Source organism: Sorex fumeus, unplaced genomic scaffold, assembly GCF_029834395.1.
Source record: "Sorex fumeus unplaced genomic scaffold, SorFum_2.1 ptg000072l, whole genome shotgun sequence".
NCBI lineage: Eukaryota > Metazoa > Chordata > Mammalia > Eulipotyphla > Soricidae > Sorex > Sorex fumeus.
Window position 1 is genome coordinate 9,706,053 of NW_026606129.1, and position 25,032 is coordinate 9,731,084.

At 57.4% G+C, this 25,032-nt stretch overlaps 1 protein-coding gene across 2 annotated transcripts; it reads right to left on the bottom strand.

The window, feature by feature from the left end:
- Window positions 1-241: 241 nt before the first annotated feature.
- On the bottom strand, window positions 242-24,155 carry TAMM41 (TAM41 mitochondrial translocator assembly and maintenance homolog). Of its 2 annotated transcripts, none has more exons than XM_056129624.1 (8): window positions 23,959-24,155; window positions 21,407-21,589; window positions 16,995-17,087; window positions 10,626-10,776; window positions 9,483-9,628; window positions 6,977-7,142; window positions 5,320-5,382; window positions 242-414 (listed from the first exon to the last, which is right to left on the bottom strand). In XM_056129624.1, exons 1-8 carry the CDS (start codon window positions 24,091-24,093, stop codon window positions 338-340), a joined length of 1,014 nt encoding a protein of 337 aa, XP_055985599.1. In that variant the 5' UTR covers window positions 24,094-24,155; the 3' UTR covers window positions 242-337. The 2 variants fall into 2 exon arrangements, with proteins under 2 accessions (XP_055985599.1, XP_055985600.1); XM_056129625.1 differs by having other exon boundaries at window positions 258-414; window positions 6,973-7,142.
- Between the last annotated feature and the right edge of the window lie 877 nt (window positions 24,156-25,032).

The window sequence follows — 25,032 nt, forward strand, 5'->3', positions numbered from 1 at the left end:
AGTTCCCACATGGGGCCACGTACCCAAAGCCACATGGTCCCTGCAAACCCCGACGCACAGGGTGAGATGACCCCCTGCCCCAAACCCCTCGGGCCCGTGCATGGCTTCCCTCCAGCCCCCAGGCTCCAGACCAGTCACGGGGCTTCTGCAGGCAGCACCCAGGAAGTGTTGGGGGCAGGGGGTGGGTGCTTCCTGCAGGGACGAACCCGTGCATTTAAGACACCAAGCACCCCGTGAGCAGGGCCCCTTCAGGCGGGAGTAAGGCGCCAAGCCAGGCACTGTTTTGTCCAAAAGGAGCACTTTACTCGGTGCGCCAGGTCTGTCAGAGTCAGCCACGTCAGCGGGTTCTCCTCAGCCATCCTTTCCACATTTTGTGCATCTTTAGGGAGCTATATACCAGGGACTTTTTTATGCCTGGAAGAGAAGACAAGAGACCGTGAGGGCCCCAAGGGTGACTGGGTGGAGGCACATCTGTCTGGAGCCCAGGGATGAGAGACGGGCTGACAGGCCTGACAGGGTCTGAGGGGATGCCCCGAGTGAAAGTGGTGCCAGGTCCCTGGGAGGCAGGAGAGGCGGGAAGGAGGGACAGGGCTGAGACTGTGTGTGCCACATCCTGGCCTCAGGTCCTTCTGGCCACGTGTCCCGGGTCTCCTGATGCTGCAAAGCCACCAGCCACTTCCCTGTCATGCCTGTGTGGATTCCAGGTCCCCTTCTTGACTTCTCCCTGGACTCCCCCGTCCATTCAGGGCCTACTTACTCTCCCCAGGCACCCTGTGAGGCACTTCTGAGACACCCCCTGAGTCACCCCTGTGAGAGACACATCTGAGATACCTACTGAGTCACTCCTGTGAGAGACATCCCTGGGAGAGACCCCTTGTGAGAGACATTTCCTGTGAAAAATACCCTGTGAAAGATATCCCTGTATGAGAAACCCCCGTGAGAGAGACAGCCGGTGAGAGACATTCCCTGGTGAGACACATCCCCGGTGAGACATCCTTGGTGAGAGACACCCCTGAGTGAGAGAAACCCTGTGAGAGACATTCCAGAGAGAGACATCCTGGTGAGAAACACCCCGCTAAGAGACACCCCCGTGTGAGAGACACCCGTGAGAGACAACCCTGTGTGAGAGACATCTTGTTGGAGACACTCCTATGTGAGATATCCTGGTGAGAGACATTCTGGTGAGAGACATCCTCAGTGAGAGACACCCTGTGAAAGACATCCTGGTGAGAGATACCCTGGTAAGTGACATCCCCGTGTGAGAGACACCCCGTGACAGACATCTCAGGGAGAGGCGCCCGGCAGTGCAGGTTGGCCAGCGCTACAATTAGCTGACAGGATTAGTCTGGAGACTTCCTGCCAGGTGTGCCCTCTCTGGGGACCACCACTGCCTGTACGTGGCCTGTCCTCTCAGCAACTGGAGGCGCCAGGGGGCTGGGGGCAGCTCACGCAGGGTGGACTTTGCCCACAGACGCTGCCCGTTCCGGTTTCTCTCCGGGGCTACCACTCCATGTCGCTCGCCCATGGAAGCCGTGTTACGGTGTTATGTAAGCTGCTTTTTTGAAACTCCAGCCAAAACCAGTCAGGAGAGCAGGCGGCACCCAGGGGTGAACAGAGCCTCTGGGCTCTGAGTCACAGCCACCCGGGGAAGGGCCGCGCCCAGGCGCTTCCAGGACACAGCTGTCCCGACCCGAGCAGCCTCTGGGGCGACGATGCCCAGGCTCAGGTGGCCAGTGGGCACCTGGCAGGAAGGCTGGCTCTTATCTTGGGGGTCCACACACATCCCTGGGGTGGTGTGAGTATCCCTAAGTCCAGGCCAGGGTTGCTCAGAGAGGACAGCCGATGAGACGGTCCTTCCCGTCCTCCCTTTCCGTTGGTGACAATGTGCCCACAGGGGGCAAAACTTCCCACACCTGGGGCCAGAGCGGTATCACAGCAGGTAGGGCGTTTTGCCTTGCACGAGGCCGACCTGGGTTCGATCCCCGGCATCCCATAGGGTCCCCTGAGCATCGCCAGGAGTAATTCCTGAGTGCAGAGCCAGGAGAAACCCTTGTGCAGCCCCAGGTGACACAAAAAGCAAAAAAAAGCAAAAAAAAGCAAAAAAAACCAAAAAAAAAAAAAAAACCAAACAACTTCCCACACCAGACAACAAAGTCGCTAGGCATGAGGGGCAGAGTGGAGAGACGAAGCCCATGGCAGGCGGCAAGCAAACGGGCCACACAGGCTCTCACATGCCAGACACGCCAGGAACCAGCGCCCAAGCTTCTCAGTCACAGGGAAACGGCAGCGAGAGCTGCCCGAGGGCTCGCCCACAGGCCACAGGGTGCAGCTGGGTACTGGGGGGAGGGACGATGGTCCAGACGAGGCCCCCGAGGCCGGACATTCATGCACCGTGTGAGCCGGTGAGGTCAGCCCAGAGTGACGCCCCATGTAAGGAGGGTCTCTGAGGCAGGTGCCTGGCCTCTGGCGTGTGTCCACGGAGAAGCCCAGGCCAGGCCACCAGAGAGGGAGCCACGGGGGGCCGGGCTGTGAGGAGCCCCAGTCCTGGCCCCAGGACGGAGCAGGAGAGACAGAATCTGGTGCTCCTCTGATAGCCCATGGCAGGCACTGCGACTGTACCAATGTCCACCCTCCCAGGGGGGACCCATGTCTCCATCAGAGGCCTTGGGGACCACGGGAGATGGGCCCAGCACTGTGGGGGCAAGAGGGTCTGGCTCTGCCCCAGGATGCAGTGGGAGGGCACAGGGTGAGGCCAAGCTCTCCTCTCCTGACTTCCGGCTCCAGACCCTGGGGGCACCCCCAGGCACTAGGAGTGGGGGGAGGGGGCTCCATTTCCTCCATCACCTCACTGAAAGTGGAGGGGTCAAGCTCAGCTGTTCCCCAGAGCTGATGTGCAAAAGCAGGCAGGGACCCCCATTTGCTGCAGGGCCGGGACCCCGTCCGCTGCGGGCGCTCCTCTGCGGTGCCGTCGGGCTCTGCCCTGCACCACTAGTCAGAGCGGGAGAAGCAGCAGCTGTGGGTCCCCAAGCCGAGTCAGAGACCCCTTGTCTGTGGGGCCGAGCGGAGCCCAGCGCAGTCCCGGGGCTCTGGAAACCGGGGGGCACCGAGCCCTCGGCACGTGAGGATCAGAGCCGGGACCGGAACGGGAGGCGGCTTTCCCACCCACCCGGGTGAGGGGCGCCCGCCCGCCTCAGAGGCCCTGGACGGCACTGGGGCAGCAGCGCGGGCACAAGTGGGGGCTGGACACTGGTGGACACACCCCGTCCCCTGCTACGGCTCAGACTTTTCTAGTGCTGGACACCCACCCCTGCCCCTGGGAGAACTCTCTGGAAGGGCCAGTGCGGTCCTGCACAGACGCCGGGAAACCAGGGGGGACTCTGGGCCTCTTCTGGACAGCAAAAGGCGAGCAGGAAGGGGACACGGCCACAGCCCTCCTCAGCCCCCGGCCAGCCCGGCTGGTCCCAAGGCCGCCCGCCGACAGCCTGGCGATGCCTGTCATCCTGCCGGCACCACCCTGAGGGGGGAGGTAAAAAACAACCACCGGCAACATCACCGTTTTCACAAAAAAAGAGAAGGCTCGGCAGGGGGCCCTGCCCGGCACCGCAGAGGGTCCGAGTCCTGCCACCGGGAGTGACCCGGCGCTTCTGTGCGGCCCAGAAGGACGCAGGATGACAAAGGAACGTCACGACGGAACGGAGAGAAAGCAGCCGCAGGGCCAGCACGTGGGGACTCGGACGGCAGCTGCGGCCGGACACCAGGCACACCCCACCCCTACACCCCTACACACACTGTGCCACCCCCATGGACTGCACGCCACATGTCCGTATACAGACACACAGACTGACACCACATTCCACACCCCACCTCTACACATCCCACACCAACCACTCCCTACACCCCCACACCACACCCCTACACACCCAGACGGCACACCACCCCTACACGCCCCACACCCCACACCTCCATACCATATCCCTACACCCCCACACCACACCCCTACACCCCCCACCATACCCCTACACCCCATACCACATCCCTACACCCCACCCCACCACACCCCTACATCCCACACCACACCCTTACACACCCAGACTGCACGCTACACCCCTATATACCCAGACTGCATACCACACCCCTACACAACCACACCACACCCTACACACCCACACCACACCCCTACACACCCCCACACCACACCCCTGCACTAGCCCCCCGCGTATACCTCCCCACCGACTACATACACCACATATACCATACACTGCACATACCATACACACATATCACACACATACATCACACACCCATTACACATACACTCTATACCTGACACATAGCACACATACAAACACATATCATATACCAGACACGCCACACACAGATGCACACACATGCACCAGACAAACCACACAAAATACACTACACCCACCACATACACTATACGCCACACATCGTATACAACACACACTAGACAGCGCAGACACATTCCACGCATACAGACATGCACACACTAGACACCACAGACATCCCACCAGAAACACCACACACGTACAGACACCCAAACGCTACACACCACACATCACTCAAACAGACACACAGGCAGATGCACACACATGCACCAGACATATCACACACAATACAACACACAATACTCCAGATACACCACACGTTCACTATCTACCAGACACAGCATACACACACATACACCATATAATACAAACAGAGCACACACATACCACACGTAGACATACACATACTATGCACCATTGACATATCAGACATCACACACACACACACACACAATACACCACTGACACATATCACACAACAGAAACGTACATACACTATACATCAGACACAACACACAAACACACACGCATAGTGCACAGCTTTCAGACACATGTGGTCTGAACCTGTTCCTCAGGGAGCCAGAGGGTCCCCAAGCAGCAGGCGAGCGCCCTAGGGACACCACAGCCATGGTCAAACCCCGCCCACTCTGGCTGACTACAGAAGCAGAGAGACCACAGACTGGGAGGGAGGGGTGCGGCGAGTAGGCCCGCCCCACCACGCGCAGGAAGCCCCCAGCAGAGCAGCTGCCTCGTGTGCTGATCATCCGACCCGCCCCTGAGCAGGAGAAGCAGGGATGGCGCTGACCTGCCCCAAGGCCGACCCAGGGCCCTCGCAGTGGGCCACACCCCACCCAGCGCCCTCAGGGTCAGCCATGTCCCATCTCACATCTCACTCCCATCTCAGCGGCCTCACAGTGGCAGCAGAGAGGGAGGGTCAGCACAGAGGGAGGGTGGAGGTGGCTCTGGGTCTCACCTGCCGTGAGGATGCCTTTGGCGCTCTGCTTCATGCTGGACGGCCTCACTATGGCCGAGAGCCCTGTGGGGGGGAACGGCAGAGGCAGAGGTCAGCCACTGACCAACACTCACAGACCCACCCTGTGTTCTTCCCAGCGAGGTGGCCTGCAGGATGCAGAGGGACTGGGAGGTGGGAGGTGCCAGCGGGGCCACTGGCCAGCTCAGGCAGGCGATGGACCTTCAGGCGGGGAGGGGGGCTTAGGTCACCCCCACGGTGCTTATGATTTTGTTCTGGGGAGCTGGGTCACAGCTGGTGGTGTCTGGGGGGAGGGGATGGGATGTCCACTCTGTGATGTGGGGATCAAAACCCGGGTTGGCCATGGGCTGGGCCGTGTCTGTCTCGCTCTCCAGTCCCATCTCACGATCATGATCATGATCGTCCTGTTGTTCGTCGATTGCCTGGAGCAGGCCCCAGTAACGTCTCCTTTGTCCTAGCCCTGAGATTTTAAAGTGCCATATTCAAGGCCCTTTCAGGGTTAGGAGAATGAGACCCATCATTGTTACTGGCATTTGGCATATTGGGTACGCCACGGGGAGTTTGCCAGACTCTGCCGTGTGGGCAGGTTACATTCGGTAGCCTGCCAGGTTTTCGGATGTACTAAGTTTAAAATTATACATGTATGTAGACAAGTTCAAGGTAGAAGTCTAGGCTGGAGAGGTAAAAGCTGGCATTCTCAAAGCTAGAGAGACAGTACAGAGGGCAAGGAGTTGCCTTGCATACGGCTGACCATGGTTTGGTCCCTGGCATTCCATATGATTCTCAGAGCCCCACCAGGAGCCCCATCTCATGATTTAAAAATATGAGGAGAGAATACGGCAGGCAGGACTCTTGCCCTGGTGTCCCAGAAGGACCCCCGAGCCCTGCCTGGAGTAATCCTGAATGTCTGGAGTGCAGAGCCAGGAGTAACCCCCGAGACTCGCCCGGCTGGGTGTGGCCCCAAACTAAACAAACAGCTAAACATTTTTACGACATGCGTTTCAGGTTGCTGGTTCCTAGAAAGAAAAGCTGACGCTTCTGCCGGAGAGAAACACTCTCTGGAACCCCTCAGAGAAGCGTCGGGGGTGTTGCTCCCACACTCCAAAGCAGGGTCAGCGCCGGGCGCGGTGGCACGTGGCGTCTGACCACGCAGCCGTCACCACAGAGGCGGGGCTGGCAATGAGCGTGTGCCATTGGCCTTGGCAGTGTGAGTCCGTCCATCTCAGACACTTCCCGGGGCTGGATCCTGGGCTGTTCACGCCCACCTCTGGGGAAGATGGTTCTGGGGCTCCGGTCAGCGTCATGGCAGAGGGGTGCGGATGGACACAGGCTACCCTACAGGGCCCACAGGTGACTCTTGGGGGAGTTGCAGGGCAGAGCAGAGCCCCTTCTTGGCGTGCCCTGAGCGATGCCACAGCTCTGCGCGGAAGCTTCTAGAAGTTAGGCCCTGGGGACCCCAAGAAACACGGTTTCTTCCTGAACATGGGTGGGGGGGCCTGAGAGCCGAGAACAGAAGCTCTGGCCCCTCTTTCCTGAGGGGCAGGCAGGTTGGCGGGAGAGAGAGGCCCGGCCTCTGTCTGCAGCCTCCATTCCCCGAGGCCTCCCGCCCTCCCCCTGCGCAGGCCAGCCACACACCTACCTAGGCGCACCACATCACCGCAGTCAGGGTCATGGGCCACTTGGAGCAGCGTCTCTTCCACGTCTCGGTTCTTCCCGGGAGGGTCCATGAGGAAGTTGATCCGTTGCTGCAAGGCCCGGGGCAGGGTCATCAGCTGTGTGAACTGACCTTCTGGGCTCTTGTCTATCTGAGGGAAGAGAACAGCTGAGGCATCCGGCTCCCGACTCACGGAAACACGAGGCGTGGCTTCTGCTTTGGTTGTTCTGGGGCCACACCCGGAGGTGCTCAGGGATCACTCCTGGCGGTGCTCGGGAGACCCTATGGGATGCGGGGGATCAAACCCAGGTCGGCTGCGTGCAAGGCCAGGCCCTCCCTGCTGTACTATCGCTCCAGCCCCAGAGAATGAAATTTTTACAGACTCCTCTGAAGCCTGCCGGCCTGCCAAGTTCAGAATCAGTACCACGACCCTCAGCAACCCACCACATTCTCTTCCAAGTAAGAATTTGTCTTTCTTCTTTCAACAAATGTTTGTGTTTGAGCTTTAATTCAGAAAATAGAAAGGAAAAACATTAGACATATGGATGTACTAAATTTTAGATTCTGATTTTTCCAGAGACAACCAACTGTTTTTTTTTATTAAACGGAATTCACTCATTCTTCTACGATTTTATTTAACAAAAACTGCACAACACTAGTTCGTCCCTGAGCAAAGTAAGGCTGGTATGTGCAGTCACACTGACAGAAGGGAAGGTTTTATTTTATTTATTTTATTTTTATTTTTTTTTTGCTTTTTGGGTCATACCCGGCAATGCACAGGGGTTCCTCCCGGCTCTGTGATTAGGAATTACCCCTGGCAGTGCTCAGGGGTCCATATGGGATGCTGGGAATCGAACCCGGGTTGGCCGTGTGCAAGGCAAATGCCCTCCCCGCTGTGCTATCACTCCAGCCCTAAATTTGGTCATTCGTAGACAAACAAAACACACAAAGAAACTGGAAAGAGGTGGGAAAAAAAGAAAACTCCAGGAGTTCCAGACAGAGCTAAGCAAATGGATTCTAAGAAGTAATCTGTGTGTGTGTGTGGGGGGGGGGTTGGGGGGGAAAGCAGAGGGGAGGGACTCAGGGACTTGCCCTGCACACAGCAGCCTCCAGTTCAATTCCCAGCACATCTGATCCTCCAAACATCACCAGGAGTGACCCCCAAGCACAGACCCAGGAGTCAGTCCTGAGCACTGCCAGAACAGACCAAACTCTATCACACAAAGAAGTCATTCCAAGGGCCACAGAGAGTCCAGCGGGTTGTTTATCCAGGCATAGAGGAGGCCCCGGATCCATTCCCGGCATCATATGGTACCCTAAGCACCAGAAGAGCAACGTCTGAGGGGCTGGAGCGATAGCACAGCGGGCAGGGCATTTGCCTTACATGCGGCTGACTCAGGTTCGATTCCCAGCACCCCATATGGTCCCCTGAGCACTGCCAGGAGTAATTCCTGAGTGCAGAGCCAGGAGTAACCCCTGTGCATCGCCGGGTGTGAACCCAAAAAGCAAAAAAAGTAACCTCTGAACCAGGAGTAGCCCCTGAGTACCAAACAAATGAATGAAACGCTTTGGGCCAAGGGGCCAGAGAGTACAGTGGGTAGGGCATTTGCCTGCACACGGTCAACCCAGGTTCCATCCCTGGCATTTTATATGATGTCTGCCAGGAGTCTGCTAGGAGTGAGTCCCTGAGTGTAGAGCCAGGAGTAAGCCCTGATCACCACTGGGGGTGACCCCTAAAACAAAAATGAAACCAAACCCGATCAACCACCATCCTTGGGCCAGAGAGACAGCTGAGGAGCTGAGCTCATGCTGGGCGTACGGGCGGCCTGAGTGTTTCTGCTCTCACAGGGGTCCCTGGGGACCACCAGGAGTGACCCTCGAGCACTGCCAGGTGCAGCCCAAGCCCTTTTCCCCCAAAAAAACTTAAAAAGAGAAAATAATCCTAAACCCACATTACTTTTCTTTGACTTCAAAGGAAATGTTCTTTTCTTTTCAAATACTTAATATTATTGGAAAAAAGGCCTTGGAAGCTTCTCTAGTGAAGGCTCCAAACATCATAGATATAACAAGTTGGGGGAAACAGATTTCAGATTAAAAAGCACGTCTGAGCTCATTCATGAAAAAACAAGAAACAAGAAAGACCAACATCCCCCTGGCCTGTGCCATCCAGGTGTGGCAGAATGACCCGGAAGAGCATGTGCCGAGGTCAGGCGAGCAGGGCTGGGAGGGCAGGAGGCCATGGGCAGGGCCAGCATGTCCACAGGCCAAGTGAAGCTTCTGTTCAGCATCACCCAGACAAGGCAGATGTTTCCTGGTCACACTCCCGTGTGCAGGGGCCCCGTGGCCTCCCCTCCCGCCCTGCTCCCGCCTCAGGGACATGTACACACCCTGTGCCCATGAGTCCCAGGCAGCCAGCTAAAGCAGCACGCAGCTCTGCACTGATGGGGACTGTCCCCGTGCGGGTGGTCCGCGTCCCCACAGCAGCCCTCACCTCCAGCCGGCCCTGCTGCATCTTGTACACCACCTGGGGGCTTTGCTGCAGGACGCCGCCGTACAGCTCCCGGAAGTGGCCGATGTTGGGCTTCACGATGTTGGCCACTTTGCTCTTGTCCTCGCCGACCACCATCCGGAAGTCCCCTGGCGGGAGGAGCACAAGTAGAGTCCAGCGGCCCCCCGGGAGCCCCTCTGCTGTAGGCCCTAAAGACAGCTGGAGCACCAGCCGCAGCCGTCCAGGCGCGGGGACAAACGCGCCCAGCACATGGGGACAAATGTGCCCTGCTGGCTGGGACCAGGAGACGAGGCTGCTGCCTTCCCTGGCCCACAGGCTGAGGGAGAAACGAGGAACATCACCCAGCAGGGACCACAGATGACAGCTGGGAACAGAGGGGCCCGGTGGAAAATGAGCGTCGGGGCAGACCACCGAAACAGCAGTGGGGGTCCTGGAAATCTGGAATATTCTCAGGGCTCAGAAGTTCTGCCCAGCTGCCAAAGGGGCAGTTGTAGCTACAGGACACGACACCGTCTTTCGCTCTCTCGCCTCGGGCTAGTCTCACCCTGGAACTTGTGGCCCAGACCCCGCTGCGCCCTCACTAGCGAGCCGGATTCCACCAGATGGGCCAAGACATGGGCCCCAGCAGGGGCCACCAGACGTGTCCTTTCTTTCCCTTTCATTTTTTGAGCCACACGTGGGGGGGACCCCAGCAGAGCTTGGGGGGGCCTGTGGTGTTAGGGCCGGAGCCCGGGCCCCCACATGCATAGCCTGAGCCCAGCTGGCTCAGCTCCCCTCAGGCCCTGGCTTTCCAGCTATGAAGGGGCCTGGAGGAACCTTCTGGAAAGGGTCTCCCACAAGGGCTGGGCCACAGGAGCTGGGCTGAGTCTCAGCAAGAGGGGGACGAGCACCATGTCCTGCCGGAGTGGAGACAAGCTGCTCAGTGACGAAGGTGAACCCAGCCGTCCCCGGCCCAAGACAGGACAGACAGAAGACCCCAGGCTGGGGATGCCCCAGAGGGAAGGCCAGGGGGTTCTCTGCACCGCGGGAACTTCCCTGAACAGGTGCCAAAGCCAACGCAGACACCGGGCGGGCAGGGCGGGCCTGGACCTGGGGGCGGTTCTCGGGGACCCCTGGTGCACCCACCTGCATAGGACAGCCCGGCGATCTCGGTGAAGAGGTCCTCCTCGGAGAAGCTCTCGGGGAGCATGAGGAAGGCCGCGCTCACTGCACTCCGGAGGTTCTTGTCCAGGGCGGAGCGGAGACCCGCGTTCTCGCTTAGGGCCAGGATCTTCACCTGCAGGAGGAGCCAGAACGTCCAGGAAGACACGCCACATGTGAGTCCTGCTCTGGCTCGACGGGACGCAGGCACCAGGCTGCCCTCAGAGCGCCCAGGCCAGGAGAGAAAACGGGACACGCGCACGTCTTGTGTGCTTGATCTCGGGGGCCACGCAACGCCGCTCGGGGACTATTCCCAGGTTCCTCCTGCACGCAAAACTTGGGCCCGGCCCGCTGCCCACCTGGACACGCGTCTTTTTCTTTCTTTGGTGCTGGGACATAGGAACCCTTCCTGGTGGGCGCGGGGACCCTATGAGATGTTGGGGATTGAACCTGGGTTGGCCATGTGCAAGGCAAACACCCTCTCTGCTGTATATGGCTCCGGCCTGCCTTCCACTTCTTTAATTAGAAGTCACCGCTATTCTTGGCCACCTAGAACCCGAGCAGGTGAGGCTTAATTTGGAAACGGGCTCAGCCAAAAGAAAACCGGCCACACTAGAAAGAGTGTGGGGCATGGGGGACGATGGGGGACAATTGCTGAGCCGGCTGGAGAATCTGAGCAGAGGCAAGACGGGTCCCAGGCACTACAGGGGTGGGGGACTGGGGGGGCTTCAGCCAGACACTCCCGCTTGGCAGACCTCAACGAACCTCACGTGAGCTAGTGCGAGGCTGCGGGCGCCCAGGCTGCTCTGGAGAGTGGCCTCAAACTGCACCCTGCCATTTGGGACAGGAGTGATTGGATGGCGGGGAGGGCGCTTGTCTTGCATGCAGCTGACCCGGGCGGATCTGATCTCTGGCATCCCATATGGTCCCCTGAGCACGTCCAGAAGTAATTCCTGAGCGCAGTGCCAGGAGTAGCCCCTGAGCATCGCTGAATGTGTCCCCAAACCCAAACCTAAACCCAAACCATATACCTCACTGTCACACACGACAGAAGTTTCTCTGAACCAGGGCCACTTCCAGCAGTGCTGGGGATGCCCAGCGCTCTGCCCACGGGCCATGGGGGCTGTGCCAGGCAAGTTCAGGAGACCACAGGTACCAGGGAAAGGACTCGGAACTAGCACACGCCCAGTGTGCCTGGCTGTGTGCACGCCTCAGAGGCCATGCACTCTTACAGAGTGGACACTGGCAGAGGGGATCCTGTGGCCACGGTGTTGGGACCCCAAACAGCAGCGGGGCTGTGTTCAGGACTGTGGCAGGTGTGACATCCCGTGGGCACCCCGGGATGGCCCTCCGTGTTAACTGCCGTGGACACTGCTCCTGGTGGCACTGGGCTCAGATACCTGGGCCGGAATCACCTGCCACTATCGTGATGGCCCAAGTTCCTGGACAGAGAAGGGCCAGAAGCCTCACGAAGGACTCCCCAGAGCTGAGCACACCCCTGCCGGCCCCCCAATTCCCCTCCAGTCTAGAGGGTCCGGCCCAGCTTTCTTTTCTCTGTTAAAACATAATTTCTGGGGGCCGGAGGGGCAGCCGGCAGCAGGTGAATCATAGTTTGACCCGACCTGAAAGTGCCATCAGCGGTCTGAAGGGGTTTCCCAGCTTGGCACCCCTTGGGGTGGGCTGGGGAATAGGCAGTGGCCGAGCTGTGGGATGAGAAGGTGGCCCGTGGCAGGGGGCCAGGGGGTCACCGTCTACAGGGGGTGCTGGGTGGGAGCAGATGCCGGGGCTCTCCGACAGAGGTGTTTGACTCTTCGGGGTGGGGGGAATGGGGGAGTGGGGCCCACACCTGGCAGTGCTCAGGGTTTACTCCTGGTGGGCTTGGGGGACCACGTGGGGCGCTGGGGATCACACCCGGGCCAGCCTGGCGCAAGGCTGGAGAGAATCACTCAGGAATCACTCCTGGCCATGCTCAGGGGACCACCTGGGATGCTGGGGACCAAACCCGGGCCAGTCTGGTACAAGGCTGGAGAGTCGGGACCTGCTGTACCGTCTCTCCAGCCCCAGTGGGTGTTTTTTGGGGCAGTACCGGGGGATGGAGTCCCAGCCTCACCCACACCAGCCTGAGCTGTGCCACCAAGCCACATGGCTGGCCCTGGTTAACATCTTAGCTAGAGCCATGTTGAGAAGGACTTTGCAAAACATCTAACTCCAACCTTCACACCCTGACCAACTTCCCCAAAGGGGACCCGGGGTCAGATGTCAGCCCCCACCCCCAGGAGCAGGGGCACATTGGATGGTGCTTCAATCACCTGAGGGGTCAGTGCTCTTGGCCCTCCCCTCTTTCTGGAGGGTTCTGCAGATGCTCTAGGAAACAAAAAGAAGTTTGCAGATGCTAAGGACTCAAAAGAGGAAAAGAATGAATCTTCCTCCATGGCAGACAATATTCCCCATACTTTCTCTCTACTTTCGGGCATTATGGTTTGCAATGCAGATACTGAGAGGTTATCATGCTTGCTCCTTTATCTACGTTCAGCACAAATCTCCCATCCCGACCGACTCCTCCAATCTTCATTTTCTTAGTGGGAGGGTGGGAAAGGGGGGTATACTGGGGATGTTGGTAGTGGGGAATGTGCACTGATGGAGGGATGGGTGTTTGATCATTGTGTGATTCTAATGCAAACGTGAAAGCTTGTAACTGTATCTCATGGTGATTCAATAAGATAAACTCATGATCACGATCACGATCATCCTGTTGTTCGTCGATTTCCTCGAGCAGGCGCCAGTAACGTCTCCTTCTTCCTAGCCCTGAGATTTTAAAAGAGCCATTTCAATGCGCTTTCAGGATTAGGAGAATGAGACCCATCATTGTTACTGGTATTTGGCATATTGAGTACGACACGGGAAGTTTGCCAGACTCTGCCGTGTGGGCAGGATACTTTTGGTAGCTAAATTAGAAAGAAAAAAAAAAAAGAATAGGGGCTGGAGCAATAGCACAGTGGGTAAGGCGTTTGCCTTGCACATGGCCGACCCGGGTTCGATCCCCAGCATCCCATATGGTCCCCTGAGCACCGCCAAGGGTAATTCCTGAGTGCAGAGCCAGGGGTAATCCCTGGGTATCGCCAGGTGTGACCCACCCCCCCCTCAAAAAAAAAGAATGAATCTTTCTGTTGGGCCTAAAGAAAGTTGTTCTACTTAGGTGATTAAAAAAAAAAAGTAGCTTGTGGCACCTGGAGCATTTATAGTGTTTGCCTTGCGTGTGACCAACACGGATTTGATCCCTGGCATCCCATATGGTCCTCCGAGCCAGGAGTAATCCCTGAGCATTTCTGGTGTGGCCAAAAAAAAAAAAAAATGCAAGCAGCCCGTGCTCTTTTGCAGATGGAGAACGTGGGCATGAACGGGGTGAGAAACGCGGGCGTCCGGGCTGGGCGTTGGGCGGGTGGAGCTGGTGGCGGTCCCCGCCGAGAGGCCATGTGGCGGCCAGAGTGAAAAGCCGGCGGACTGTTGAGGCGCGGCCAGGGAGGCCTGGGAAAGGGAGCAGCGCCCGGCGGGCGGCTGAATGGCTGTTTGTATCCGCCTGGGAAGGCACCGACCTGGGCCGTGCAGATAGCGGGGCCCCCGTGCCAAGGAGAGGAAGGGGCACCGCTGAAGGGGCTTTCAAAAGCCCAGCTCGGGAGATTTGTGGGCACCTTTCAGACGAGAAGAAAGAGGGAGTCATGTGTGGTGGGGCGCCCACGGACGGCCCCTGAATCACAACGAACCAAGAAACAACGCGGCTGAGGCACTCAGAAGGGGCTCCGGGCCGGCCAAACCAGGAGCGGCAGGAACTGGCAGAAACACTGAACAGCGAGGCCGAACGAGACGCTCAGGGACGCTCAGGGACGCTCAGGGACGTGGGCGGCCACCACCGGCCCTCGATGCTTCCCTTAGGAGCCAGCAGCAAGCCCAGGGTACGGGGAGGGGCACCCGAGGCTCCCTCTTTGCATTTCAAAGCCTCAGGATGCTCTCCAGCGGGCGGGGCCAGACTCATCCATCAGGTTTTCCAGGTTCTGGGCCCCAGCGGGGCGGGGATTTTCCTACTTCAGGAGCTTCCTGGCCAGAAAAGGTGAATCAGCCGAGTGCAGAGAGGCAGGCCCGACGGCAAACGGCAAACGGAAGGGCCGCGCAACGGTGTGCATGGAAGAGAACCTCAGATCACGAGTGAGGGAAAGACACGCGATGGGGCCGGGGCAAGAGCAGTGCAGGCAGGCGCGGGCCCTGCAGGTGCTGGCCCCAGGTTTGATCCCCCGCGCCTCATAGGGTCCCCTGAAACCCTCCAGGAGTGATCCCTAAGTACAGAGCCAGGAGTAATCCCTGAGCACTGCTGGGCCAGGAGGGAGAGAGCAAGAGAGTGAGAGAGAGAGAGAGAGAGAGAGAGAGAGAGAGAGAGAGAGAGAGAGGAAAGAGCGAGAGTGAAGGGGGGGCAATACTGGAACAGTTCCAAGACAGCCAAGCTCAGGCCCCACCCATCCGGGTGTGGCCACAACAAAAAGGGGGAAAATCCCTTTAACAAGGCAGCAACCCATCAGCAACCCATGATGGGTCTCATTCTCCTAACCCTGAAAGAGCCTTGAATACGGCACTTCAAATTCTCAGGGCTAGGATGAAGGAGACGTTACTGGGGCCTGCTAGAGGCAATGACCAAAGATGATCATGATCGTGAAGGCAGCAACAGTATCAGAGGATGATACTGTTGCAGTTTAAAGTCGGAGGGTCAGAGCCACAGGACAGCAGCACACAGAGGCATGGTGAGGCTGGTCCCGTTCCCAGCACCGCAGGGTCCCCAGAGTCCTGCCAGGAGTAATGCCCGAGCACAGAGCCAGGAGCAAGCTTGGCGCACCACCCAGAGAGCCCCCCCCCCCCTCCAATGAAATAAAATAAACATTCAAGACTGGGCAGAGCCGTGGCTCCTGGGAGGCACAAGCCCCCCAAGTCCCCCCCCCCCCCCCGATCCCTGTACCACCAGCCAGGCACGGCCCAGGTGGCCCCTGAGTGTCAACCGCCACAGCAACGCTAGCTGGAACCCTCACAACACTCCAGGGTGAAACAAATACCACAAGGCAAAAAACAACACAAAACACAAACACTGAACTTGTGCTAGAATAGGAAATAGTCTGTTAATAGGAATTATTAGGAAATGACAATTAATACTGAAAAAAAAAAAGTACTGGCCGAAGGCGCCATTGAAAACAGAGTCCCACATCCCCTCTGTATATTTCTCTTAAAAACTTAACTTCTGGGGCCAGAGCAGGACCACAGCACCCAGGGCATTTGCCTTGCACGTGGGTGACCCAGGTTCAATCCGCGGCATTCCATATGGTCCCCCGGCCCCAGCAAGGAGTAACTCCTGAGTGCAGAGCCAGGAGTAACCCCTGAGCACTGATGGGTGTGGTTCAAAAACTCAATAACCAACCACCACCAACAAAAAACCCCAACAAAGCTCCCCCAGCCCCCCTTCCCCCTAAAAAACAATCCACCCCTCCAAAAAAAAAACCCTTAAGTTTTACTGATTAAATTTGCAGCATGGAAGATAGTTTTAGTGCCAGACAATATCATTTCATGTAACTCTTTCTTTAAGGCACACAGAAACAAGAATTCAGGTTCCATCTCCTAAGCCTTCCTGAGACCGCCTCTCGCTCTTACTCAGGCCAGCCTGGGTCTCTGCTGCCCCCTGGAGGTCGCGCGCATTTGCGTCCGGCTAAAAACGGGCGTCTCCTGCTGCCTTGTCCAGCAGCCAGGCCAGGGAGCAGGATCCTGGGCAAGCCACGACCCAGGACCACCCCCGAAACCCACAGCGGGACCGCGCGGGCACGACCACCCCTGCTGTTTCTGGCACACCCACGGGCAAACCCCCACGGAGACAGCCGAGGATTCTGGAGCTGCTCTGGGGCTGGGCCATCTGCTGCTGGCCCCTAAAAGGAGCCCCCAGAACGATTCATGCCTGCTCTTGAACCCAGAACCTCAGAGCACTGAGAGAGGAGCACACAGGACACATCGTGGTGACGGGCCTGGGGAAAGGGCATACGCGGTGACTGTGGGCGAGGTCGGGGCATTGGCACTGGCCCTGCCCAATCCTGTTCCCCCTAGAACGTTCTAGATCCACCCTGCCAGAACCTTCTCTTGTGGCCCCAGTGTGCCGGGGGGCAGTGACGGGGCTGAGTGCCGCCAACTGCCTTCCTGGCACTGTCACGTACCAGCGGCTACCAGGCGAATGTGGCCATGCCAGGGACCTGTGCCCTGAGCTGTGCTAACTGCTCCCCCCCACCCCCCGCTGGGGCCAGGAGTGCAGGCGGAATGCCCATGGTGCCCACTCACCGGTTTCTGCAGCCGGCCTGCCACGTACAAGTTGGTCCAGTTGAGGAGGTCGTCCATCAGGGCTGCTGTGCTGATCACCCCGTACTTGATCAGCTGCAGGGGGAGAAGGCGCGTGTCACGGAACAGGGCAGGGAGCCCCCTCCTGGGTGCTTCAGAATCCGCCCTGCAAACTACACCTGCACCCTGCCCTGTGGCGGCTCTAGCCAGGGGCTGCTGGCTGGCACCCTGTTCTCAGCTGCGGGGCAGCACCGCACTTTGGGGAAGGCTACGAATGGGACCTTCAGCTGGGCGCCTCCTTTAGGCTATTACTCAGAGAACACGTGTGCGTATGCACGAGTGTGCACAAATGTGTAGGTGTGTGTGTGTGTTTGAGTGTGTGTTGTGTGAGTGTGGGGGTGGGTGTATGCGTGTGCATGTGTGTATGCGTTTGGGTGAGTGTGTGTGTGTGGGTGTGTGAATGTGAGTATGGGTGTGTGAGTGTGTGTGGGTGTGTATGGCGTGAGTGTGTGTGTGTGTGTGTGTGTGTGTATGTGTGCGTGCGCGCGCATTTCTCTCAAGCAGCAGCCTGCCAAATCTTTTGCAAATTGTATTTCTTGAAAAGTTTCGCCAACAGCTCTTAGCCAGCGGATCTGTTTTGCCATTTTGAACCCTTTTATCATTCCAAGGCAGCATTCACCAAGCAAAGCTCTTCACCAGCACAGGGAGTGGCAGTCCAGCAGGGGGGTTTACAGGGGCCCCTGACCGTTGCAGCCCCAGGTGACACAATGCAGTGGCATCAGTAACCGTGCACAGACACACTCTGCTGGATGTCACCAGCCAGACAGCCTGCTCAGGAAGAGATAATCGAAAACGATGCGAGAAGTCGCAGCTGCAGAATTTCAACTTTAAAAAGCCCCCGGGCCCTCGGGGGGGGGGGGGGAGGGGGGAAGGGTGTTGTCCCTTCCGCCTTTTTCCCTCTGGAAAGAAAGATGGCAGCTGCCTCGGAGCTTTATGGAAAGCCAGGTATGAGCTGGTCGTGATGGGGCGACTGAAACCTCATGGGAAGGGGGGCGTTCCCAGCTCATCCTTCACGCCCTACCGAGGTCATGAGTTGCCCCCCACGAGCGGCTCTCTGGCACGGCCATGGCTCCAGAGCCACAGAAACCAATCTCATAATTATCTGACTCTCAGCAGAAATACTTCCAGGCTTAATAAGTAAAATATCGGAAATCCAAAATCGCGTGGCCACCATTGCGGCCACACGACATCATTTGATTCTTGTAACCAGCTGTAGAAAACAAATTATTTCACAATGCCTTTTTAGCATGTCTGATTGGGGGGGGGTAAACTCTAAATAATAATGGTGCATCTTTCATCAAAACAATGAGTCTAATCAAAGTACAGTGTTAACTAGAATCCATCTGCCTCACAGGCATTGGGAGGGTTGGGGGGGTGGTTATTGGGGTTCTTGGTGGTGAAAAATAAGTATTGGTGAAGGGGAAATGTGTTTGATAACTGCATGACCGAGACTTAAACCTGAAAGCTTTCAATAAATTAAAAAAAAAAAAAAAGCAACACCAGGTCCTTTGGCATCCAGCGGGGTCCAAACTTTTGGCTACTGGAGCCGGCAGCACTGGTGGGAAGCATTTGGAGCTGCAGCAGCTGTGCTCTGGGAGGGCGCCCGAGGCCGTGTCTGTGGTCCTCCTGGCTCTGGCCACAGCACCAGCCCGTGGCTTCATGCCCTCAGGGACATCACCGCCTCGGTCTGTCTCACAGTCATTTTGTCTGTCTTAGGGCCACACCCAGCGGTGCCCAGGGCTTACTCCTGGCAGTGCTCGGGGATCACTCCTGGTGGGCGGTGTGCGGAGTGAGGTGGCGTTGGCCCGGGGACCTTCCCTGCCTCAGCTGATGTTCCCGTGACGGGGCTGTACCCATGACTGGCAGTGGCTGAGGGAGTGTCAAGCATCTGTCTGAGTGAGGGTCTGCACCCTGGCCCAGCCGCCCTCCGTCAGCTTCAGGGGCTCACACGTACTCTGGGAGCAGCAGGGGTGCAATTGCACGGCAGCCTGAGCCACCCCGCCCCTGGACTTGGTTTTTTTGCTTTTTGGGTCACACCCAGCGATGCACAGGGGTTCCTTCTGGCCCTTTGCTCAGGAATTACTCCTGGCGGTGCTTGGGGGACCATATGGGATGCTGGGAATCGAACCCGGGTCGGCTGCGTGCAAGGTAAACGCCCTACCCGCTGTGCTATTGCTCCAGCCCCAAAGGACTTGGTTCTTTTTCAAGAGATCTTATTTGTCCGTTGGAAAAACATCAGGACTCATTGGTCCCATTTCCTGTGCTCCATCCTGTGGTATTTCATGGCTTTTATGGAACAGGCTCGTTTCATCTAAGCCTAATTTCTGGTCAGAGCAGTTCCTTCCCATTCTTCTTAGTGACATCTTCAATTTCTTTATTCGGGGGCATAAGGGTCATGCCGCGGGTAGTGCTCAGGGGTCACTCCTGGCAGTGTTTGGGTGACCATGTGGGGTGCAAGACACTGAACCAGGGTCACAAAGATGCAACTTGTGGGCGGGAGAGATACTCACAATATGCACAGCAGGGAGGGCGTTTGCCTTGCATGCAGCAGACCTGGGTTCGATCCCCGGCATCCCATAAGGTCCCTGAGTCCCACCAGGAGTAATTCCTGAGCACAGAGCCAGGAATAACTTCTGAGCATTGCCAGCTATTGTGGCCCAACACCAAAAACAAAAACAAAATCAGCGACTTGTTAGAGGGTTGTCGATTTTACTGACTTTTTAGAAATCCTTTGACTTCAGATCTTTCTCTTTTTCCCCCAATGTTACTGATTTCTGCTTTTATACTTTCTATTCCTTTTTCCCCCCTGCTTCATTAGAACTTTTTGTGCTCTTATCTAGGTTCCATAAGATTGATTTGAAATATTTTATTTAAAAAATATAAACATTGGGGCTGGAGAGATAGCACAGCAGGTAGGGCATTTGCCTTGCACGCGGCCGACCCAGGTTCGATTCCCAACATCCCTGATGGTCCCCTGAGCACCGCCAAGGGTAATTCCTGAGTGCAGAGCCAGGAGTAACTCCTATGCATTGCTGGGTATGACTCAAAATGAAAACAAACAAAAAACCCCCAACATTTAGGGCCAGGGAGAGAGAGTTCACTGGCTGGGGTGAGTTCCACATGTGGGAGTCCCAGGTTTGGTGCCCAGAACTCACATGGTCCCCTGGTCCTGAGCTGAGGGCCTTCAAGCAATCACCACTGGGTGTGGGTCAACCATTCAAACAAAAATTATTCTCCACTAAGTGGCTTCTCATTTTGGACAATTTCCCCCTTCTTTATCCACTAAGTGGATCATTTCTGGATACTGAAAGTTTCTGTGACATGTTTTCTGTTACTACTGTTTAATTCTACCATGATCAGAAGAGGTAAAGGTAAGGTAAAGGCCCTCCCGTTGATCGTCGATTTGCTCGAGCGGGCCCAGTAACGTCTCCATTGGAGACTTTGTTGTTACTGTGTCTGGCATATCAAATACTCTCGGTAGCTTGCCGGGCTCTCCGAGAGGGGCGGAGGAATCGAACTCGGGTCGGCCATGTTGGATCAGAAGAGATTTTCCTAAAAATGCGGATCCTTTCTGCCAAGAGAGCAGACACCGAGAGTCCTCATGAGAAGAAAGATCTGAACTGTGGGGACGGAGGGTCACGATACCACGGCCGCCATCTCACAATACAGTGGCTTCTTGTCAAAAAGCCACATGTTGGGGCCAGAGCGATAGCACAGTGGGTAGGGCATTTGCCTTGTACACAGCCAACCCGGATTTGATCCCCATCATCTCATATGGCTCCCTGAGTTACTTGCCAGGAGTAACTGCTGAGTGCAGAGCCAGGAGTAACCCCTAAGCATCACTGGGTGTGACCCCCCCAAAATGCAAAAATAAATAAATAAATATATAAAAATAAATAATAAAAATAAAAGCCATGTGTTGCCTCGGTCCATCCACAGCGGCTGTGGCTTCATTCATCTCAAAAGCAGAGACCCCCAAGCCCATCCCAGCCTGACTGAGTGGAGACTCGAGGAGGACCCAGACATCTGTCTAACAGGCAATTTTGTTGTTCGGTTTGGTTTTCCTTGTCAGAGGGCACGGGCAACAGTGCTCAGGGCTGACTCCTGGCTCTGTGGCTCAAGGGTCACTCGTGGCATCACTCTGATGCGGTGCCAGAGATCAAACCCAGGCTGGGAGCGTGTCAGGTTAGGGTCCTGCCTGCTGTGCTGTTTCTCTGGTCCCTGCTCTAGTTCGATGCACAGGAAAAAACCGTCACGCGTGAAAACTAAACAGCATCTCTACCCCTCGGGACTTGCTGGGAGAACGCCCTGGGGCAGGTGTTTCGCCACCCCTGGGCAGACCGGGCAGCACTCACCCGCCCATCACACTTGACCAGCGTGTTGTAGTACACCCCCGCGCCGTAGTTGTTCTGGATGGCAGCAATCCTCTTGGGCCCCAGGGCTTTGAGGAAGGAGTAATGGCTCCAATTTTTCTCCAGGTTCTTCGAATGCCAGGCGAGAGGGTCGTCCACAGCGAACACGAAGTCGAGCATCGCATCCTGCCAGGAGGAGAGAACAGCTCAGCTTACCATCCCAAGTGGAGACAACTCTGCCACTCTGGACGGTTATGAACAAAACGTGAAGTCTGGAACCTGTAGAACCTGGTGCCCTGACACAGTTGGCGAGGACGTCCGTCTACGGTGTTGTCATGCCAGCCTGAGTCCTCACCCCTTAGGCACGTGCACGGTCACTGCTTTCCAGATTTGTATGAAGCCAAGCTGAGGGACAGGGAGTCTCTCTTTTTTTTCTTTTTGGGTCACACCTGGCGATGCACAGGGGTTATTCCTGGCTCTGCACTCAGGAATTACTCCTGCAGTGCTTGGGGGACCATATGGGATGCTGGGAAATGAACCAGGGTCAGCTGTGTGCAAGGCAAATGCCCTACCTGCTGTGCTATCACTCCAGCCCCGGGACAGGAAGTCTCTTGCCACAGACCCAGCAGGGGCAGACACCAGCGCTTCCTGCAAGATGTGCCCATCCCGATGTGATCATCACTCCATGACCGCACCAGCTTCCTGACCTGGGCCGGGTTCCTCCCACGGCCCCCTGTTCTTATGCCACAGTTCCCTACACTTAAGCAATTTTTATCTGTGTCCCCCTTAGAACATCTTGGGAGGTGTGGGGGAGGGTCCCGAGGCCCCCAGCTGAGACAGGCTGGGCTACCCCATCTCTCAGCCAACTGGACTTTCCTTCTGGCTTGGGGACACACCTGGCACTGTCAGGAGCCACTGCCCACTCCATTATCGGGGTTCGCTCCTGGCGGTGCTTGGGGGACCCTGCAGAGCTGGAGACTGACCCCAGGTCTCAGGGCACTGAGCTCTCTCCAGATCAACCACCAGCCCCTTGTGAGCCCCTCAGGGAGCTGTCACTCAATGGGCGTGAGAGGAGAGTGGGAGAGTGCCACTGAGAGCCAGGAGACACATTCCCATAAACTTCCTTTTTTCCTCGCGCCAAGGATGTGACTCTTGGTAGAGCACCTGCCCCTGTGTTAGATGCTGGCACCCCAAAAATAAATCAGCTCTTAAAAAGTTGCATTCTCCTAAAAATCTGATGAATCTCAGTCTTGGACAATGTTGGGAGGGTTGAGAAGTAGGCCGGAGATCAGAGGAAAACCTGCCAGCAGCAAGTGAACTTCCAGGGGAGGGGTTACTGCCCTGGGTGAAATGTGGGGGGCACAGGCCGGGAGAGAGGTGAGGTCAGACAAGGCTGCGGGTTCCTGCTGAGAGCCCCATGGACGCCAAGGACCAAATCCCAGGGGAGAAACGAGAGCTGTGAGCTCAGGGGCTGATCTGATGGGGCGAAGGTTAACTGGTGAGGAACACAGGAAGTGTTAGCTGGTGAGGGACACGGGAGGGACGGGAAAGGGGGAACCCCAGCTGGCCGCAGGGTCTGCTTCCCACCAACTGGGAATACAAAGATCTAGGGAGGGGGGCGTTTCTTTATTCTTTTTTTTTCTCTTTTAACATTCAAGGATGTTAGAAAAAAAATAGTCCACAATAAACTCACTTCTCCTGCACCTATCATCTCTGATTTCTCACAGGTCAACAGGGCAAGGATCACTAAATATTGGTATACTGAGAGGAACCAGAAAGCAGAGTCGGGCGGTGTCTGGGCTTCACCAGGAAGTGACAGGCAAACTGGAACCCAGGGCACATTGCAAGCCTGGACCCAGCTCCCAGGGTCCAGGAGGTCCCGCGGCCAGGGCCACTCAATTCCTTCTTTCCCTAAAAGTGACCAAGAGCCATGGGGCCCTGGGGGACCTCCAGCAGGTGAAAACCCACCTCCCGGCCTGAGCTGTGCAAAGACAGGTGCTCATCCGACCCTTGCTCCCGTTTCTCAGAGCCCCGGATCACTCCTGCTGGGGCTTGGGGGACAGTAACCGGGGCTGGGCCTGGAACCTGGGTCAGCAGCGTGCAAGGCAAGAGCCCTCCCGTTGGAGGACACCTTCACCCCCTCTTCTTAGTAAGTCGGAAAGCAAAGTCTAACCCCCCCACCCTCCAGCAAAGAGACCCCCGTCTCACCCGTTTGCTGGGGAGCAAACCTTGTTCCCTTTAGTTGACCAGCCGGGAAAAGAGGACAGCGGCGGGGGTGGCACGCCGTCTCCTGCCCAGCTCTGCGGACACGCGGACACTGGCGGGCTCCCGCTCGCCGGCTACTGGACCACGGGAGGGTCCCCTCTCTGCGTGTCCAGCTCGGCCGTGCATGGGTCACCTGCAGCCCAGAGCAGCGTCCCCTGCAGGGGGCTCAAGCCGGACTCCGGGGTCCTCCCCTACGCTGCCCGCACTGCTCGGCCCCGGCACGCCCCTGCTGCCCGCCCCGTGCCCCCTGGACACGCTCCCCGGGGGTCAGCGCGCGGGGCCGGCCTCACCTTCTGGTTGGAGCTGGGCCCCGCCTGGCGGAACACCCCCGAGCCGTAGGCGAAGGCCAGGCTCAGCTCCTCGGGGAAGTGGGCGAGGATCCTGCGGAAGGCCACCCCCGAGCTGGGCAGCGCCTGCAGCGCCATGGGCCCGGCGGCGCGGGCCGGGGGCACTGGCCGGCCCTGCCCAGCCGCGCACGCCTACCCCGGCCCCGCCCCGCGCGCGCACTGCGCCTGCGCCTTCCCCAGAGGACGCCCCGCCCCGCGCGGACTGCGCCTGCGCCTGTCAAGAGGACGCTCCGCCTCGTGCGCGCTGCGCCTGCTCCTTCCAAGAGGCTGCCCCGCCCCGCGCGCGGCGGCCGCGAAAGCTCTGCGGCGACCTCCGGCGGTGGGAGGAGCGCACTGCAGCCTGGCCCGGCGGGTGCCGCCGCCGGATGGCACGCGTGAGCTGCAGGACCGATCGCCTGCAAAGCACCTTCTCTTAAAGAACCTGCAAACCGCCCGTGGGGCTTGCAGATGGTTTGAATGAGTTGGTATTTGCATCGCCTAGCGCTGTGCACTTGTGAAATCCAGGGCCAATTAGTACCTGCGGGTGCCACGTGACCCTTCCTTCCTACCCAGCTGGAACTGCAGATTTAGTAATTTTGGGGTCACACCCAGGGAATCTCAAGGTTTACTCCTGGCTCTGCACTCAGGGATCACTCCTGGAGGTACTCGGAGGACCATATGGAATGCTGGGGATTGAACCCGAGTCAGCCGCGTGCAAGGCAAATACTACCTGCTGTACTATACAGTTCCCTGGAACTGCAGATTTTGAAGGGTTAAAAGAACACACAGAGTGACTGGAGCAATAGCACAGCAGGCAGGCCGTTTGCCTTGCACGTGGCCGACCCGGGTTCGATTCCCAGCATTCCAGTCACCCCCCCCAACCTCCCCAGCACTGCCAGGAGTGATTCCTGAGTGCAGAGCCAGGAGTAACACCTGAGCATCGCTGGGTGCGACCCAAAAAAGCAAAAATAAAATAAAATAAAAAGAACACACGGAGAGAAGCAGGCCTGTGCTGCTCTCTGCAGGGATCACACCTGG